At 35.3% G+C, this 20,427-nt stretch overlaps 1 protein-coding gene across 1 annotated transcript; it reads left to right on the forward strand.

The window, feature by feature from the left end:
* The first annotated feature begins 14,111 nt into the window (after positions 1-14,111).
* LOC112759117 (uncharacterized) lies at positions 14,112-20,424 on the forward strand. The gene is made up of 20 exons (XM_025807938.3): positions 14,112-14,317; positions 14,405-14,713; positions 14,830-14,883; positions 14,981-15,034; positions 15,136-15,557; positions 16,029-16,107; positions 16,358-16,399; positions 16,483-16,545; positions 17,001-17,056; positions 17,483-17,519; positions 17,820-17,888; positions 18,022-18,102; positions 18,187-18,247; positions 18,554-18,664; positions 18,786-18,901; positions 19,098-19,167; positions 19,277-19,318; positions 19,479-19,519; positions 19,670-19,796; positions 20,101-20,424. Exons 2-20 carry the CDS (start codon positions 14,405-14,407, stop codon positions 20,226-20,228), a joined length of 1,962 nt encoding a protein of 653 aa, XP_025663723.2. The 5' UTR covers positions 14,112-14,317; the 3' UTR covers positions 20,229-20,424.
* The last annotated feature ends 3 nt before the right edge of the window (positions 20,425-20,427 follow it).

Genomic DNA, 20,427 nt, shown 5'->3' on the forward strand with positions numbered 1-20,427 from the left:
GAGTTTAAGTATTTTCATGGTGATGTCAAGACTTTGTCATTTCAGTTTTCAACTTTGAACCCTTCCTTTGTGCTTTCTAGCGACTTCAACCGCATTTTCAAGAAACTTGGATATCAGATGTTTCTGAACGTGTAGATATTCTTTACTATGCACACCTTGCAAACTTGTAGGGTGTTCATAGAGATATTATAGGTGCACATCTAATTAAATAACCTTAAGTTATTTAAATTCAACGGTCTTTATTTTAAGAATCTTTCTTCCAAACAGAAGCCTCCATTTGGTGTACCTGATTTTGTTGGAGAGAAATTCTTATCTAAAGAGTATGATATCCTTTCTTCTGGTGTTTCTGCTCTTCAAAAAAAAAAAAAAATTAACAAACTTAAATTTGAATTGGACACCATGAAGGCTAAGCTAGTCATCGTCTGTCTGAGCGAGAGCAATCAACCAAGTATAATGAGATTTTTTTTTTATCATATCGTTTGATGATATTTTGCAGCTTTTCTCAGCTATTTTTGTGAAAGATGTAAGACTTTGACAAAGTATTTTTTTGCTATTTTTTTATTTTTGTTGTTACACCTCTTTTTAGTTGTCATAATTCCCCTTTTATTTAATACTATACATACTCCTCCAAGAAATTTTATTTTCTTTGCCTACTTGTGTGATTATTTTATTTCGGATACACATTTTTTTTTTTGCAGAAAGAGGGTATAATTTTAAGAAAAGCAGAATTATTCATTGTTATTTTTTTCATCTTTGTTTTTCGAAGGCCAGAAATGAAGGTACCCAAAATTTTTCTTACCCGATTCTTGCTCTCTCTTTTTTATTTTAAGGAGCTCATAGAGGTGAGATACTTCATTTTCTAGAATTTTTTTTTCAATGTAAACCTTTTAAGATGTATTATTTATAACCTTTGAGTATAGGATTGAAGATGAATATTTCCACCACTGCTTCAACGAACATTGATTTACCATGGCAAAATTTTCTATTGAATTAGTTGGATTCCCAAAACACCAGGTATTTTTATGGGCTTTTGCTAATCTTATGAGCAGAAAATTGACAGCTTCAAGTTTTCTTCAGGCTTTTGAATGATTCTTTAAGACTTTGGCTACCTCTTTCTGAACGTAGAATTTTAGCTCGAGCTTCTTAAATATGATAGTACACCCTCAAAATTTCAAAAGATCCCTTACTAATCTGTCTTCATCTGAGAACTCCTCTATAGTGATCATTCCTCCAGATTCATCTACAATCTCAATCAACATTATCTCTCTTACAATATCTATGATTCAATAGCGGTTTCATGTACATCTTTTTTCGTAAACCGTGATAGTGTAAAACGGTTTATGGCCACCCTTTGTTGCTCCTAATCTGCGATTGGCAACAACAGTTTATGAGTTTTTTTGGCTGCTCATTATCGCGGTTTACGTATAAATTCAGAAACTACGGTAGCCTATAACAGTTTATATAGAATAGAGTTAGGATCCAAATGTAATGTGTTTTAGAATATTGTATTTACGTAAATTTCTTATCTAATTATTTTATATATGTCATTTGCCCTTTATATAATTTATAGTTTTTGTTAAATATTATGTGCATACAAAAATATTATATTTTTTTTGGTTGCTTACAGAATTTTTCGGCTCGACAGGTCAAGAATTAATCAGTCACAAATCTGAACTTTATTTAAGCATTTGTCGTTGGCTAATGAATTACTGCATGCACAAGGCGAGACTTGCTTAAGCAGACTAGTGATCTAATTACTAGACCAACCCAAGTTGGTTAGTCACCATATATTTATCAAAAATGCTATTTAGTACACCAAAATTAGTCATCAATGTATTTATGTATAAAATACATGTGTGATTTAATTTATTTTCAATATATATATTCCAACATGTATTTTATACTGGTAGCTGATTTTGGTGGCTGATTTTGGTGTACATGTATCATAATCGTATATTTACATATGATATACATGTAATTTAATTTATTTTTAATATGTATTTTATATTTTAACAGTGAAAAGCTCAAGAACTAGTAGAATTCATTATTTTTTGCCAACACTTTTGGCTATCAACCCAATTCCTTTAATCTAACAATCCTACACTCTTAAAGAGATAAGTATTATTTTGGTCCCTAATGTTTAGGGTCAGAATCAAAACCGTCCCTTATGTAATTTTTTATTTAGAATCTTCCTTAATGTTGTATTTGATTTTAAAATCGTCCTGTTAAATAATTTTTTTTAAATGACAAAAATATTCATTTTTCCACCATTTCTTTCTTCTTGTTCTTCTTTGATGAGTTTGGAAAACTCTAAATTAATATTTGTGATGACTAAACATTATTAATATGATTAATTACAAAGTTATTTTTGATCTAATATTGATTAATTTAATTTTGTAATACACATTTTATATTTGGGCCGAAATGAAAAGAAGAGATCCCAAGCCCAATAAAATCAATATTCAGCCTTGATGTTAAAATTATTATGAGGATGGTGGCTGAAACAAGTGTTTTATTAAATGGGCTAGCAATTGTGATAAGAAGCCCAATTAAAGGTCTTGGTATGAGACCAAAAATGCTTGGTCCGAAATTAAAAGGAATTGGGGCACAATATTATTTTATTCACTTAACAAAAGAAATCCATTCCTTTGATTATGCACTGCATGCTCCAACGGAACTCCTTTACTCATCATGATGGATTTCAAAATTTATTAGAGTAAAGTTAATAAGTGCATGGGAAATATGAGAGAGAGTGTCATTGACATGATTGATGGCATTAACATTACACGCCACCCAGGGAAGTAAAAGCAAGCTATTTTCAATTAATGTGTTTAATCACTTTGAATTGCTTTTCTTCAGATTCTCTCTTCTCTCTCATCTCTTTCTTGCTTCCTCTTCGGTCACTTCAACAGAAATTATGGAAGCCATGGAAACTACTTTGAGCTATCAAAATGAAGAAAGAGCAAGCTACAAGACCATCACAATGATGGCAAGAAAACACAAAAAATATAGTGGCTGAGATTCTTATCACATATGGTAAGATATGGTGATGATATCTTAGCCTCTCCATACCAAAAATGGAGGAAGAAGATTCGGCCAGCTAGAGGAGATTCTTGAAGCATGGCTTGTCTTTGATTCTGCTCAACCACCACAGGGAGTAGCTAGAGTGGCGAAGTGATGGTTGAAGGCAGAGATTAAAGCAGATGAAGTCATCATCATCATGAAGCATCAAGGGCCAGAATTCCATCTTGGAGAGCAAGCCAAGGATGGAGAGCTCGGATTGATGAAGGGTGATGATCAAGAAAGGACTAGAGGTAATTGCATGTTGGTTAATGCATGGTTATCTCTTCTCTCTCTTTGTGGCCGAACCGGTTTTGTTGAAGGAGGAAGAAGTTAGTTCGGTTTTGGCTTCAAGTGTGGAGGCTTTCCTCTTCTTTAAAAAGGGGGAACAACCACTGTTTGAAGCAAGGAGTAAGATTTGAGAGTGCAAGGCACAGTGTTCTCAGAGCTACCTGAGCTAACAGTTTTCTCTTCTCCTTCAATGTATTCTGTTTAGTATTTTTCTGTTTAATTTTGTCATGTCTTGAGTCTCATGGAAAAAGGCAAACAGTGAGGTTTGTAATGAAAAAGCCATAGAGCGGAAAAAGGCAGAGAGTGCAAAATTAAAAGAAAAAGCCATAGATGTCTTAGAGTTCCTTTGTTCATCTATGTTGTGTTTCATGATTCTGTGGGAATCCCCTTGTAAGTTGGGTTAGCACTTTACAAGTTGTAATCTGTTTGATTATAGTGAAATTCCATCATTGTTGTGATGGAGACTGGATGTAGGCTGCACTGCACTTAGCAGCCGAACCAGGATATATCTTGGTGTAATTTTCTTCCTCTCCTACTCCATTTCTGTTTTCTACTGCACAGGAGCAAAAACAAAAATGTCTCGTGCCAAGTGACGAGACAAAATGAAAATGTCTCGTGGCTAGGGACGAGCTAAAAACAGAAAAGTCTCCTCTGAATCCAGCAAGTGTTAGCAAGCAAAAAAGGGGCTAAGATTCAACCCCCCCTTCTCTTAGCCACTGAAACCATCAATTGGTATCAGAGCTTGGTCTCAAAGAGATCAAGCTTTGCAGCTTGGAGTAAAGATCCTCATGGGAGAAAACAGTGGCGCAAATGTGGTGTCCTATAATCTATCTGAAGGTCAATCAAGCAACAGACCCCCTCTCTTCAATGGGAAAAACTATACCTATTGGAAGGAGAGGATGAAAATATTCGTACAAGCAGTGGATTACAGACTTTGGAAGATTATCCTTGAAGGGCCTCAATTTCCAACTACCACAAGTGCAGAAGGAGTTGTTTCTCTCAAACCAGAAGCAAGATGGACCGAGGAAGATAGGAAGAAGGTGGAGTTAAATGCCAAGGCAATAAATCTGCTCAACTGTGCTATAAGCTTCGAGGAGTACCGACGGGTATCAAGATGCACAACGGCAAAGGAAATCTGGGACAAATTGCAAATCACCCATGAAGGAACCACCATTGTCAAGAAGACTCGAGCAGATATGTTGAACAGAGAGTACGAAATGTTTGCAATGAAGGAAGGAGAGTCCATTGATGAACTGTTTGAACGGTTCAACTCTATCATTGTTGGCTTAGATGCTCTTGGAATCACACATTCAGAATCTGTGCTAGTGAGAAGAGTGTTGAGATGTCTCACAAAAGAGTGGGAAACAAAAGCATTGATTATTTCTGAAAGTAGTAGTTTAGACTCCATGACACTTGATGATTTGAGAGGAAATCTTCTTGCCTTTGAAAATTCTTATTTGAAAAAAGATACAAAAAAGAAAGGAATTGCCTTTTCTTCTGTGACTAACCCTCTGGATGATGAATCCAGTGATAATTCCTCTGAAAATGAGTTTGTGTTGTTTGCTAAAAAATTCAGGAAAATGGCTAAGCTCAAAGGCAAAGGCGGCAGCTCAAGGAAAGCGAAGAAAGACTTTAGCAAGGTAACTTGCTACAATTGCAAGGAAAGAGGACACTTCAAATCTGATTGTCCCAAAATGAAGAAGGAGGAAAAGCCGAAAAGAGGAAAGAAGAAAGGACTAATGGCCACTTGGGAAGACTTGGAGAACGACTCTGATGATGATGAAGAAACAGAGTCCAAATCAGAAACATGTCTCATGGCAAACCACGTAGAGCAGGTAGTCTTTCATAACCCTAACACTGAAGATCTTCATCTTATGATAGACCACCTTTCTGAAAAAATAAGATGTTTTCTGCTGGAAAATCAAGAACTTGAACAGCAAAATACCATTCTTAAGGCCGAAAACAGTTTTCTAAAAGAAAAAGTGAGAGAGGCCGAAACTGCTTGTGATCTTGTTGAAGAAAATAAGCAGTTAAGAGCCCAAGTTAGGAGCTGTGAAAGTAACCATTGTGTTCTTGAATATGTGGACTGTTTTAAGCAAAATGAAGAGTTGCTTAAAGAGGTTAAAAGACTTGAGGAAGACTTAGCCAAGTTTACACAAAGTTCTGAAAATCTTAATCAAATTTTGGCTAGTCAAAAACCTCTCTATGACAAAGCTGGTTTGGGGTTTGTTAAATCTGAAAAATCAAATTTTGAAAATATTGCTTCATCATCTAGTGATACAAGATTTCAAAACCCCACCTACTTTGACAAAAAAGCAACTCCAAGATTTTGTAGGCTATGCAATAGAAATGGACACTTTCCCATTCAATGCTTTTTCGGTGAAAGAATGGTTGGTGACAAAGTTTATAAAATTGTTTTTGATTACAATGGCTTAGGACATAGAAGATGGTTTAACGTAAAAGGATCCAAAAAGATTTGGATACCTAAGGTTACTTGAGCTTGTTTTGTAGGTGTGCCTAGCATCCAAAAGAGAGGAAAACATGTGGTATATGGACAGCGGATGCTCTAGGCATATGACCGGAAAGACAACCTTCTTCATAAAGCTTGATGAATATGATGGAGGGCTTGTCACTTTCGGTGATGACGCTAAAGGAAAAATCGTGGCTGTTGGGAAAGTGGGTAAAAATTTCTCAACTTGTATAAATAATGTTCTCCTTGTACATGGATTAAAACATAACTTACTTAGTGTTAGTCAACTTTGTGATTTGGGTTTTGAAGTTATTTTTAAGAAATCTGTTTGTATAGTTGTGTGTGAGAAAACTGGGAATGTTCTTCTTGAAGCCAAAAGATGCAACAATGTGTATGGATTAACTCTTGAGGACTTAAAAGAACAAAATGTAACATGTTTTACCTCTTTTGAATCTGAAAAATGGCTTTGGCATAGGAAGTTGGGACATGCTAGCATGTACCAAATTTCTAAGCTAGTTAAAAGGAATTTGGTGAGAGGAATTCCAAACATCAAGTTTGATAAGGATCTTACTTGTGATGCATGTCAATTGGGCAAGCAAGTAAAATCCTCTTTTAAATCAAAAGATGGAATCTCAACCAAAAGGCCATTGGAAATGTTACATATTGATCTTTTTGGTCCTACTAGAACACAAAGTTTAGGAGGTAAACACTATGGCCTTGTAGTGGTAGATGATTACTCTAGATTTGGTTGGGTACTTTTCCTTGCTCATAAGAATGATGCCTTTCATGCCTTTTCAACTCTTTGCAAGAAAATTCAAAATGAAAAGGATTTAAAAATTGCCCACTTAAGAAGTGATCATGGAAAGGAATTTGAAAATCAAGATTTTGAAAAATTTTGTGATGATTTAGGAATTTCTCATAACTTTTCATGTCCTAGAACTCCCCAACAAAATGGGGTAGTTGAAAGAAGGAATAGAAGCCTTCAAGAAATGACTAGGGCTATGCTATGTGAGAATGAGGTTCCTAAATTCTTGTGGGCAGAAGCTGTGAACACAGCATGCTATATTTTGAATAGAACAATCATTAGAAAAGGGTTAAAGAAAACCCCTTATGAGCTATGGAAAGGAACCTCTCCAAATCTTAAGTATTTTCATGTTTTTGGATGCAAATGTTTTGTGTTGAATAATAAAGAAAATCTTGGCAAGTTTGATCCAAAATCATATGAAGGAATGTTTGTTGGATATTCTACCACAAGCAAGGCATATAGAATTTATCTCAAGGAACATAGGACAATAGAGGAATCCATACATGTTACTTTTTGTGATTCTAACTTAATTCCCAGTACTGTGATAGATAATGATTCAGATGAAGAAGGAGCAGGAACAAGCAAAGAAAATCCCAAATCTGTTCAAAATGAAGAATCTGCCAGTCCAGTTTTGGCTCGTCAGATTGAAGGAGAAACTCCCATTTTGTCTCCTGAGCAGGCACGAGCAACTGAAACAGAAAAACCACCAGAAACTCAACAAAGCTCTACCCCTGTCCGAAGACCTAGAGAGTGGAAATCCATGAGGGGTTATCCTCATGATTTCATAATTGGCGATCCCTCTCAAGGAATAACAACAAGATCCTCCACCAAAAGGCAATCCGAACCTAGCAATCTTGCTCTCTTGTCACAAATAGAGCCCAACAATGTCAAACAAGCTCTTGAAGACCCATCATGGGTTAAAGCAATGCAAGAGGAGCTTGCACAATTTGACAAGAATAAGGTTTGGACACTAGTACCTCATCCGGATGGTAAGAAAGTTACCGGTACTAAGTGGGTATTTAAAAATAAACTTGGTGAGGATGGACAAGTTGTTCGTAACAAGGCTAGATTAGTGGCCCAAGGTTACGATCAAGAAGAGGGTATAGATTTTGATGAGTCTTTTGCTCCGGTAGCTAGAATGGAAGCAATTCGATTGCTTCTTGCCTATGCCGCTCATAAAGGTTTTAAAATGTTTCAAATGGATGTTAAGTGTGCATTCCTTAATGGATTTATTGATAGAGAAGTGTATGTGGCTCAACCCCCCGGCTTTGAACATAAAGAGTTTCCAAATCATGTTTTCAAATTAACTAAGGCTCTTTATGGTCTTAGACAAGCTCCAAGAGCTTGGTATGAAAGGCTTAGTGCTTTTTTGTTGGAAAATCAATTTCAAAGGGGTACCACCGACACTACTTTATTCATTAAAACATCTAATGATGACATACTTCTTGTTCAAGTTTATGTTGATGACATTGTATTTGGTTCGGCCAACATTTCCTTGTGTGAAGAGTTTGGAAAACTCATGACTAGTGAGTTTGAAATGAGTTTAATGGGAGAGCTTACTTTCTTTCTTGGCCTCCAAATTAAACAAACTCCTAGTGGCACTTTTATCCACCAAGGAAAATATGCAAAAGAACTTATTAAAAAGTTTGGCCTAGAAAACTCCAAATCAATGGGCACTCCAATGCATCCCAATACTAAACTTGAAAAGGATGATGATGGCCAAGATGTGGATGAAACAAGGTATAGAGGAATGATAGGTTCACTTATGTACCTTACCTCCTCTAGACCGGATATAGTCCAAAGTGTGGGTGTATGTTCAAGGTTTCAATCTCATCCAAAAGAATCCCATCTTACGGCTGTTAAGCGCATCATTAGATACATTAAAGGAACTTGCAATTATGGCTTATGGTATCCTAAATCTGATGAATTTTCTGCAGTAGGGTTTTGTGATGCAGATTATGCGGGAGATAGAGTGGATAGAAGAAGCACATCCGGCATGTGTTGCTTCCTTGGAAGCTCACTCAATATGTGGTCAAGCAAGAAACAAGCCACTGTTGCTCTATCAACAGCTGAAGCTGAATATGTTTCCGCATCTGCTTGTTGCTCACAATTAATTTGGTTAAAAACACAATTGGAAGATTACAAATTAAAAATCAATAGTATTCCCTTATTTTGTGACAATATGAGTGCCATAAACATTTCAAAAAATCCTGTTCTGCACTCAAGAACCAAGCACATTGAGATAAAATATCATTTCATTAGGGAACATGTGCAAAAGGGTACTATTGATATTCAATTTGTGAAATCTGAGGACCAAATTGCTGATATTTTTACAAAACCTCTATGTGAAGACAGATTCTGTACTCTGAGAAAAAGTTTGGGAATGTTTGATTTGAGTTTTATTGAAAATATGTGAATATGTGACTCTGTTTAGTTTTTGCTCGTAGGTTTGGACGAGAAACAATTAATGGCATAAAGGAGGAGCTCTGGTCAAGGGGGAGGCAACGCAGAATTTAATTCCTATGGGTCCCACTGAATCTCTTTGACCCCACTCTGACCGTTTTGTTAGTTCATCATTTTTTCTGAAAATCAAAATCTTTCTGTGGTCTTATCACATCATATCTTAATAGGGGAGGATAGTAGAAAAAGAGAGTGACTGATCTAATGATACTCTGAATTTTCTGATGCTTATTGCCTGCCAATTTTATTTGATCTGATATGTTGGCTGAACTTTATGTTGCTGGATATTTTTGCTTGATTGAATTGTTTGGCAGGAAATATTTTTGAACATGTTGAGTTTTGGTTACCTGTTGCTGCTGCTGAATGCTCTGTTATTTTGCTCTATGTGTATTTGACTCAGGGGAACTAGTTTCATGTGTCTTGGATGGCTGTACCAAACTTAACTCGATGCTGTTTTGTTTTATGCTTGAATTATTATGGATTGCATTGCTTTGCAGGGTTCCTCCTTGATGACAAAAGGGGGAGAAGAGAAAGAGGGCTGATTTGAAACTGTTATGTTTCATTAACTTGTTTTGCTTTGTATAATGTGTTGCCCTGTTTTGCCTTGTTCTGATCTGGCTCTGTTTTGAATACTCTGTGTTAGTGGATTAATTTCGAGTTAAGCTTTGATTGTCATGTGCTCAAATGCATGTGTGCTGACTGGACCATTGTGTTTTGGAAAATAAATATTTTACCTTTTGTATGTTGTTCTCATTTATTTTGCGGTGCCCCCATGATGACAAAAGGGGGAGGAAATTTAGGTTCCAAAATTGAAATTGAAATGAAACAGGGGCTGTTCTGGAAAAACAGGGGAACAGGGGATGAAATTTTCAAAATTGAAAATTCATGATCACCCTTGTTCAAAGAATGCATATTGATGTTGCATTCTCTTTAGTTGCTGCTGCATTGGTTTATCATGATACTCTTTTGGTATTTGGATTATAATGTTTGACTTATTTTGATACCTTGCTGTTTGGTTCATTATTGATAAACCTGTTAGCTTTGGAAACTTATTTTGGCAGTTCCTTTAAAACTTTGGAAAGTACTAAAACTGCCCTGTTTTGATCATGAGTGCTTCAAACATTTTTCCATCATTTTGTTTTGCTCTGATATCTGTGCAGGAAATGTTTGAAAAATATTTGATATTTTTTTTGAAAAGTTTGAGCAGTAAATCAGTTTATGATATCAAATGAGTTTTGATTATCAATTAAAACTGCTCATAAATCAAGCAATTTAGCATTATAAAATTTGCTAAATAACATTGTTACTTGAAGCTTGATTTAAATGTTACAGGTTTATGCTTCCCTTGGTAAAAGAGCATATATTAAGGGGGAGCCATGTGACATTTTGAAAGGGGGAGAAATTCAAAATCAAAGGGAGTATTCTTTACTCAATCTTTAAATTTCTTTCCATTTCAATTTTAATAATGTTTGTCATCAAGGGGGAGATTGATGAGTTTGGAAAACTCTAAATTAATATTTGTGATGACTAAACATTATTAATATGATTAATTACAAAGTTATTTTTGATCTAATATTGATTAATTTAATTTTGTAATACACATTTTATATTTGGGCCGAAATGAAAAGAAGAGATCCCAAGCCCAATAAAATCAATATTCAGCCTTGATGTTAAAATTATTATGAGGATGGTGGCTGAAACAAGTGTTTTATTAAATGGGCTAGCAATTGTGATAAGAAGCCCAATTAAAGGTCTTGGTATGAGACCAAAAATGCTTGGTCCGAAATTAAAAGGAATTGGGGCACAATATTATTTTATTCACTTAACAAAAGAAATCCATTCCTTTGATTATGCACTGCATGCTCCAACGGAACTCCTTTACTCATCATGATGGATTTCAAAATTTATTAGAGTAAAGTTAATAAGTGCATGGGAAATATGAGAGAGAGTGTCATTGACATGATTGATGGCATTAACATTACACGCCACCCAGGGAAGTAAAAGCAAGCTATTTTCAATTAATGTGTTTAATCACTTTGAATTGCTTTTCTTCAGATTCTCTCTTCTCTCTCATCTCTTTCTTGCTTCCTCTTCGGTCACTTCAACAGAAATTATGGAAGCCATGGAAACTACTTTGAGCTATCAAAATGAAGAAAGAGCAAGCTACAAGACCATCACAATGATGGCAAGAAAACACAAAAAATATAGTGGCTGAGATTCTTATCACATATGGTAAGATATGGTGATGATATCTTAGCCTCTCCATACCAAAAATGGAGGAAGAAGATTCGGCCAGCTAGAGGAGATTCTTGAAGCATGGCTTGTCTTTGATTCTGCTCAACCACCACAGGGAGTAGCTAGAGTGGCGAAGTGATGGTTGAAGGCAGAGATTAAAGCAGATGAAGTCATCATCATCATGAAGCATCAAGGGCCAGAATTCCATCTTGGAGAGCAAGCCAAGGATGGAGAGCTCGGATTGATGAAGGGTGATGATCAAGAAAGGACTAGAGGTAATTGCATGTTGGTTAATGCATGGTTATCTCTTCTCTCTCTTTGTGGCCGAACCGGTTTTGTTGAAGGAGGAAGAAGTTAGTTCGGTTTTGGCTTCAAGTGTGGAGGCTTTCCTCTTCTTTAAAAAGGGGGAACAACCACTGTTTGAAGCAAGGAGTAAGATTTGAGAGTGCAAGGCACAGTGTTCTCAGAGCTACCTGAGCTAACAGTTTTCTCTTCTCCTTCAATGTATTCTGTTTAGTATTTTTCTGTTTAATTTTGTCATGTCTTGAGTCTCATGGAAAAAGGCAAACAGTGAGGTTTGTAATGAAAAAGCCATAGAGCGGAAAAAGGCAGAGAGTGCAAAATTAAAAGAAAAAGCCATAGATGTCTTAGAGTTCCTTTGTTCATCTATGTTGTGTTTCATGATTCTGTGGGAATCCCCTTGTAAGTTGGGTTAGCACTTTACAAGTTGTAATCTGTTTGATTATAGTGAAATTCCATCATTGTTGTGATGGAGACTGGATGTAGGCTGCACTGCACTTAGCAGCCGAACCAGGATATATCTTGGTGTAATTTTCTTCCTCTCCTACTCCATTTCTGTTTTCTACTGCACAGGAGCAAAAACAAAAATGTCTCGTGCCAAGTGACGAGACAAAATGAAAATGTCTCGTGGCTAGGGACGAGCTAAAAACAGAAAAGTCTCCTCTGAATCCAGCAAGTGTTAGCAAGCAAAAAAGGGGCTAAGATTCAACCCCCCTTCTCTTAGCCACTGAAACCATCATTCTTCTTTCAGGAGAACAAATTCTCTTGTTCTTTTTCTTCCTCCAGAAAAACAAATTCTTTTTTCATTAACAAAACTCAAAATTTCAAATTTTTAAATACAGTTAACAAAATCTAATTACAAAAATTAAAAATACCCAAATTCATCTTCAATTACAAAAAATAAAAAAATTATAAATTTAATTACCAAGAAATCAAATACAAGAACAAGAACAAAAATTAGGGAGAAACAAGAAATCCAAAAACAAAAAAAGCAACAGCAATCCAGAAATCCATAAATAAGAACAAGAACAAAACGAACAATAAAAATTAGGGAATTAGGGATTATGATGAACAAATCCGTGATTCAAATCCATATTCAACAAATGCTAATAATCAGATTCAACAACACCAACAACTAAAACATTATTCAAATCCAGAAACAACAACATCAAATTCAACAACCAAATCAACACACAACAACAATAAAATCAGAAAATGACAAATCAAAATCAGATTAGAAGTAAAAGTAGAAGCAGACCCAGAAGAAACAGAAGCAGAAGCAGAAAGCAAGAAGCAGAAGACGAAGCAGAAACAGAGGGCGAAACAAGAAGCAGAAGCAGGGAGGTGCAGCGGCGAAAAGCAGCAGCGAGAACGCGGCGGTGAGAAGTAACGGTGCAGAAGCAGAAGCTCTCTTCCTAGTTCGCGACGGCGACGACAGCTCCAAGCTTCACCGGCGCCGTCCCTCTCCCCCGCTTCCCCCTTCCCCCTCTCCCTTTCCCCCCTCGCGTCCTTTCCCCCTTTTCCTTTCTCCCCTGTCCCCTCGTGTCTTTTTTTTTTTTAATTTTATAATTTTTTATTAGGACAGGAGTAATTTAGTAATAAAATTAAAAATTTTATTAAAAAGGACGATTTTAATATGAAATAAAACGGTAAGGATGATTCTAAATAAAAAATTACTTTGAGGATAGTTTCAATTCTGATCTTAAACATTAGGGACCAAAATAATACTTATTTCTACTTTTAAACATTATTGACTAACTAAGAATAAAAAATAATAAATTGTACTAACCTTTCAATATTTTTATTTTAATATATATTTTATTCTAGTGGCTAATTTTAGTGTATACTAACTTTTTTTTTTAACTTGTTTAATATAATACTTCCTTAATGAATAGCAACATTAGAAAGTAGAGACTAGAGACAGTGATATAAAAAATGACTATAATATCTTTATTATAGAAAATGACTAAAATACTTCTATTATATATATTAATTTTGAAAATCTTAAATTCTAATATTTTTATTCTTTGTCATCATAGTGTTAGAATTTAGATTTTTCAAAATTAATATATATATATATATATATATATATATATATATATATATATATATATAAATAGTAGTATTTTAGTTATTTTTATAATAGAGATATTGTAGTTATTTTTTATAAAAAATATTAATTTAGACCAGTTTAAAATTTAATTTATTGGTTTTTTAACTAAACTAATCTATTTAGTCTAATTTTAATAAAAATGACACAATTTAATCAATTATATATGTTAAATTTTAATAATTAAAAACTATCTTAAAAAAAATGTTTTTGATATCTTTATCACACCCATATATTAAATAACCAAACAATACAGTCACCAAAAAAAAAATAACCAAACAATATTTTTCTTTACCCATATTTTCCGTACCTTTGTTCTAAGATCTTGACATTATTTTACACTATGATATTTCCAGAAATCTTGGTGGTATTAACACTTGAAAAAGATGATATATAAGGCAATAATGGTCGTATTATTGACATGAAGTTCGGAGACAGTTACAAAATGGAAGGGTTCGGGGGAGAATCCACGTCACGCCTAGCAACCACTAGGCCTTAGAGATCCATGAATTCAGTTGCCAATTCTCTCTTTGTTCTATTCACCTCCTAATAACTTCTAATCTTTCTGAACCATAAAGTTTCTCAGGCAAGTTTCACAAAATGTTTACAATCGTTGCCGTTCCATAACAATGTGATCACTCACTCACTTTTATCTTTCTTTTGAATTTTGAAGATGGATCGGCGGAGATCTTACGAGAGGCAGCAGAGTTCAACGCCGACGACGCCGACGTCACCGTCGTCGGGTACGCCGCAGAACCTCCACGCACGCGCTGGTTCCACGGGCTCCGTCATGGCGAACCCCCGGAGAGTGCAGAACATCGCCGCCACCAAAGCGGCCGCTCAGAGATTGGCACAGGTGATGTCGCATTCAACGGTAGACGTCGACGACGAAGACGAAGAGGAAGTTTCTCTCGACTATTCCACGCTCAGTGTCGGCATTGGCCTCGGAGCTGCAAGACCTGCTCGACCTCACTCTCCAATGGTAACCATATATCTATCCATATTTACATACATACATACATACATATTCATTCATAGTTACATTGCCTTCTGAATCTGCTTCCAATTCCATGTTATTGTTGTTGCTGCTTCTACAAGAGAGTTCCAGCTATTCCGGAGCAACCTTCATCCTCAAGATCGCGTTCACCATTGGTAATATATAATCTCAATCCTGCGATATTTGAATTGTTAGAGTTGGATTTATCATTTGATTGGAACATTTATTTGTTTCTTCTGTAAATTCTATTAGCTAGTTCGGCCAGCTCAAGAACAGATTCCATCTGCAAGACCACAGTCACCGGCGGTAAATTTTCCCCCCTTTGTTTTGTTCAATGATTTGGAATTATGCTTAATATTTGAAAAGATTTAATGAATTTTTTTTTTAATTTTGTTTTTCTATATTAGTCAGTTCGTACCGTTCAAGAACGACCGCAATCTTTGAGAAGCATATCGAGTGGTAGAACGCTTGTAACTTCTGCAAATAATGCTGTTGCTGCTGTTGACCAGCAACCGGTGCGACCATCGACGCCGCTGAATAGTGTGGCGGCAGAGCAGCCAACTTCTGCTCGTTCAATGATGTCGAACAGAGGACCGGAGCAGTCGCCTACTGCTCGGTCTATGATGATTAATCGGACACCTCAGCCGCCAATGCCCAGTAGCACCACTGGCGATCAGCCTCCGTCTGCTCGTGCATCGGCGATCCGTCCGACCCCGGTCAATAAGGTGGTTATGGTGCCGTCTAGTGTCCCCATCACACTCAGGCGTGATTCTTTTGCAAATGTTCCTCCCTTGGATACAACTACCTTAGATTTCAAGAAAGACAGAAGGTACTCCCTTACACTCAGGCCAATAAGCTAATGGTTTTTAGTATTATATTCGAATGCATGCTATAAACTACGGGTTGAGTTTGAGAATCAAAATTTTTGGATCCAATTTATAGAAATCACATGTTCAATGATTAAATTCATATTGTGAGACTAATAAGTTCTGGGACTTTAGCATGATGATGCTTAACAAGTTAATTAACATGATAATATGTTTTTGTGGGATGACTTTATTTTATGCAATGCAATTTTGGTTTTGCTTAATTTTTAGTGTAATAAAAAAATTATTCACACACAAAAAAAGAATGTAACAAAATTTCTGTGTGATGTTTTTTATTGCATTATTACAGTTAGTTACTTCGTTTTCAAATTTATGGCATAATGGTTAAAGATGTGATATCTATAGTTTTGGCAAGTATCATTACTGAAAATTTACCTTCAAGTTTCTGCTGCATGTTTCTGATGAACATGTAGAATGTCATTCGATTTGGGGAGCATGAAAGTAAGATCAGAACCTTCCAATCAGCGTCCTCCTACGGAGCTTGAGGATGAGGTATTGTACTGTCTGGTCCATGTCTAGTTACTATACTCATACCTATGGATGACCTATTTTGTTAGTTGTTTGTTACTTTGTTTCACTTCAATTTCTATTTATTCCTATCTTCTATCATCTTTTAATTCTGATCTGCTGCTCCTGCGTGCATTTCATATTCTTCAACTGCCGTGGAGCGGTGGAGTTGCATGAGTGCATGGCTGTTGCTTCTTTTCTGCAATCTACTGACGAGATGTAAATTTCAATGTAGCTTGATATACTACAAGAAGAAAACGAGAGTTTGCATGAAAAGGTAAAACCCAACGGATTGACTAATTTTGTTTCTTATATACAAACACCGGTTTTGGGCACAACATTTGATATGTGTTTCCACAGCTTCGGCTTACAGAGGAGAAGTGGGAGGAAGCTGAATCCAGGATTAGGCAACTAGAGCAACAGGTACTTTCAGTTGGAAAATTAAATGATATACTTAAGAGTTGAAATTAAAGATGTACGTTAGCTGATAAATTGTGCAAATATTAGTAATTTTTTTAACAAAATAAAAAAATATTTTTAATGGTAAATAATAGATGGTGACTTTTATGGTATTTATTACTTGGCGTCTAAATTTTGTTGAACTTATTTTTTTGTAGTAAATTTTAAATATTTAAAAATGATTTATTTTTAATACTTTTTAAATTAAACATTAATTTTTAACATTTTTTAACAAGTTAGACACTACTTTTTAGTCACGGCAACAATTACCATAAAAGATAGATTAACATAAAATATGATGTAAGTAAAATCAATTCACCTAATCCACTTTACATTCCTAAATACTATATCAATTAAAAATCACACAATGGGATATGTTGACATTTGACTACTTCTGACTTTCACATACCTTTTTGTAGCTTGCTTTTGCTAATCTTGCAGAAGGTACAACTTTGGAGGCTCGCCTTTTAAACAGGCAAGTTTAGCATTGAGACTTGAGAGTTTGAGACCAGAATCCAGATGGTATGATGATAAAAATAAAATAAAAGAAAAAACTCTCTGTCACATGCATGCAGCTAACACACTCAGTGTGGTTTGGTCGTTTACTGGAGGTTGGAACAAATAATTAGTAATCTCAAAATATTGTGACTTTAATTAGTTATGAAATCATTAGCCTATAAATTAAGAACTTGTTTTTATTTGGTATTCTCCTATGTTCATTTTCTAGTTTTACAATGTTTTTCACAAAATCTTTTTCATACACAAGAAGATAAACAACTCCACTAAAGGAATCTTGGTACCTTATATGACATCATAAATTTTAGCGAGTAGGTTCGTCTTCTTTTCATTTTATATAAACAACTCAACTAAAAATTTTGCATTCTGAAAAATGTTCATTTTATTTGTTCAGGAAGGAAGCAGCAATGCAGCAAAGAGAGGTTCCTCTTCTTTTCATTTCTCTTGATCTTTTTTCTGCATACATGAGTCCTTCTGCTGGGATAGGCTTTATTACAAGTAGTTACCCTCATCCTATCACTGATGGCAATCTGATATATAAATAATTAAAACAAAAAAAAGAGTTAAATCATATTATATCTGCCAATTTTTTTCCCATCCATCATGAAACGGTCTGTTTAATTAAACAGTAGTTAATTGTAGCCTCATCGCATGGCCAAGGGAACTTACGCGAAACGCAAATGTGTTCTTAAAAGGAAAAATCATATCGTTTCCATTTTCAGGCTGCTCTGAGAATTGCTTCTAAGGGTCGTGGAAGTTTGGAAGCTGCAGCGCAGAGGGCAGATGCTGAGGTATCCAGCATTTTACCTTGTACGTTTTATGGTTTTGTTTCAAATTCTTTTTGGCAAATTCTAATAGGTTATAAAAGGTAACATCTCGTGCGTATGAAATTTAATTGGAATTTCTTTTATTCTTTTGCATTAGGTTGAAAACGAGGAGGTGGTGGCTGCATTGGAAAAGCTACGGCTTGTGACTCAACGAATGATACTTACGGCAGAAGAAATGGTTTGGTTCATTTATTACAATTTTTTAACTTTATTTATAACCTTTTTCTTAGTTTGAGTGAATTTTCTGCTTTGTTTCGTGTAGGAAGAGGTTACTTTAAAGAGGTGTTGGCTGGCACGATATTGGGGTTTATGCGTTCACCATGGTAAAGTCATCTTGCAATTCGTTTTGACTTTCGAAGCCTAAACTCAATCGTTATTAATCCATGTATTTAGTTAATTGTTGGCCAATCAATAAAAATATATTAAGCTAATCTCAATATTTAATTCTAAAAAGGGAAAAGCAAAATAGAAACCAATACATGGGTCCTTGAACATTTTTTACCATAAAAAAAATATAAAATGCAATGCAATTTCATCTTCCTGTTTCATAAAATATTTAGAAAGTATTAGCTTTGTATTAGAAGAAACTTCCATTTTGTTGCAATTGATGGCTCTGAAATATATTTCAGGTATTCACGCTGATATTGCTGAAGCAAAATACAACTACTGGTCTATCTTCGCGCCTAATCCTTTTGAAGTTGTATTAGCTGCGGGAAAGAAAGCGAAACTACCAGGAGGAGGTGGTGACATTACTTAGGATTCTTATTTCTAGCTTTTCTCATTTGCCTTATTCAACTCTCGACAATTAGTTGCAGTGATTGACTACTTTCAATTGTTTCTTTTCTTTTCTGCTACACATAGGTCGCAGTGTAGATGAGGAGGAAAATAAACGTGACTTGAAGGACCTTACAGGGGAGGGAAATATTGAGAGCATGCTTTTTGTCGAGCAAGGGTTGCGGGAATTAGCTTCACTAAAGGTGTCTTTTATATCTTTAGTTTAAAACTGTTCAGGCATGCCCTTCTTTGAGTTTAGTTTAACGGTTTGTCTATGCAATATGCAGTGAAAGGAGAGCCTCTAAAAATTTGCTCCAAATTAGTATGAACTTATTCAATGGCAATTACTAGTTACCACAGAAAACTTTTTGACTTGCTTATTCTTTGAATGGTTTGAAGGTTGAAGAAGCTTTGGCAGTTGCAATGGCTCAACATAGGCGACCAAATTCACTGAAAGCAGGTTTTACAGGTGTAAAATTCTATAAAACACGTACTAAATGTCCTATTATTGAGGTTATTCAAATGTTCTTTTTCTAAAAAATTTCTAATTATACGTCTGACTCCTTTTTTTTATGCAGACGATTTGAAGCTGCCAATTGAAGGGCAATGTGACGCATTTGGTAAGTTTTCAATGTCATACTTTGTCAACCTTGAGAATCATTCTCACAAGTCACAACTTGCATGCAGATGTCTATAAAACACTTGAAAGTTAACATCTATGTTCTATACTTTTTATATGACCTTAAAGATTTTTATTTATTTATTTATTTTGGCATTCAGAATTGACCCAGGAAGAGGCCGAAGATGTGTCTTTTAAGCAGGTACTTCAAGAAAGAAAACCCAGTGAAAACTTTACACATTTTTTTATTATGATGGATTTTAGATTTAACTTGGAATTTTCTTGATAAGTTATCTCGATATCAGCTTCATTTGATTATATTCGTTTCTTCTCCTTCATTATGTTTGTTCAGGCCTGGCTTACATATATTTGGAGGAGAGCGAAAACGCATGAAATTGAAGCAGACATAGCAGACGATCGTTTGCATTTCTGGATCAACCATACTTCTAAGACACCTAGCTCACAAGATGCGGTTGACGGTACAGTCCAACCTTAATTACTTGTTTCTGTGTCCGTGTCGTATCGGGTGTACGTTTCATTGTCCATTTCAGTGGTTGGTATGCTACTGTCTTCTGCTTTGAAGATTGAGAGAAACACACTAATATAAATCTTCCAACTCTAGTGGTTGCATGACTTGGGAATATAATAGATTCGGATTTACCACTTTACAAGCAAGTAGAGAAACTGAGTAATACAGTAGTAAATAATGCTGATTAACCTCTTAGCAAATATTAAGGCTGCCTTTTGGAATAAGATTTTGTAGTACATTATCCCTTTGTGCAGTTGAGCGTGGACTTGCTGAGATCAAGAAGTTGGGTATTGAAATTCAGCTGTGGGATGAATCACGCAGAGAGTTGCTGGAAGAGCCAGAAGATGAGAATACCAAAACACCCAGTCGTGCTGACTTTTGATATATACAATTGAATTGAATTGAAATGAAATAGATTCTTCACCAAATTATTCCTTTCACACAAATTCCCAAAAAAGTATGATAGGCTGTATTTTAAGTGAACGATTATTATATTTATAAGCCAATGCCATGAATTTGTTGTGAGAGTGTAAAAAGTACTAAATTATTTATGTAGTTTAATTTTCTGTTTTTCTAAATTG

Source organism: Arachis hypogaea, chromosome 16 (assembly GCF_003086295.3).
Source record: "Arachis hypogaea cultivar Tifrunner chromosome 16, arahy.Tifrunner.gnm2.J5K5, whole genome shotgun sequence".
NCBI lineage: Eukaryota > Viridiplantae > Streptophyta > Magnoliopsida > Fabales > Fabaceae > Arachis > Arachis hypogaea.

What these genes read in the sequence shown, in the direction of transcription:
- LOC112759117 (XM_025807938.3), top strand. Translation starts at nt 14,405, where the DNA reads ATGGATCGGCGGAGATCTTACGAGAGGCAGCAGAGTTCAACGCCGACG. An exon ending in GAGGCTCGCCTTTTAAACAG is followed by an intron (nt 17,057 to 17,482) that starts GCAAGTTTAGCA and finishes ATGTTCATTTTA; the next exon opens with TTTGTTCAGGAAGGAAGCAG. An exon ending in CGCAGAGGGCAGATGCTGAG is followed by an intron (nt 17,889 to 18,021) that starts GTATCCAGCATT and finishes CTTTTGCATTAG; the next exon opens with GTTGAAAACGAGGAGGTGGT.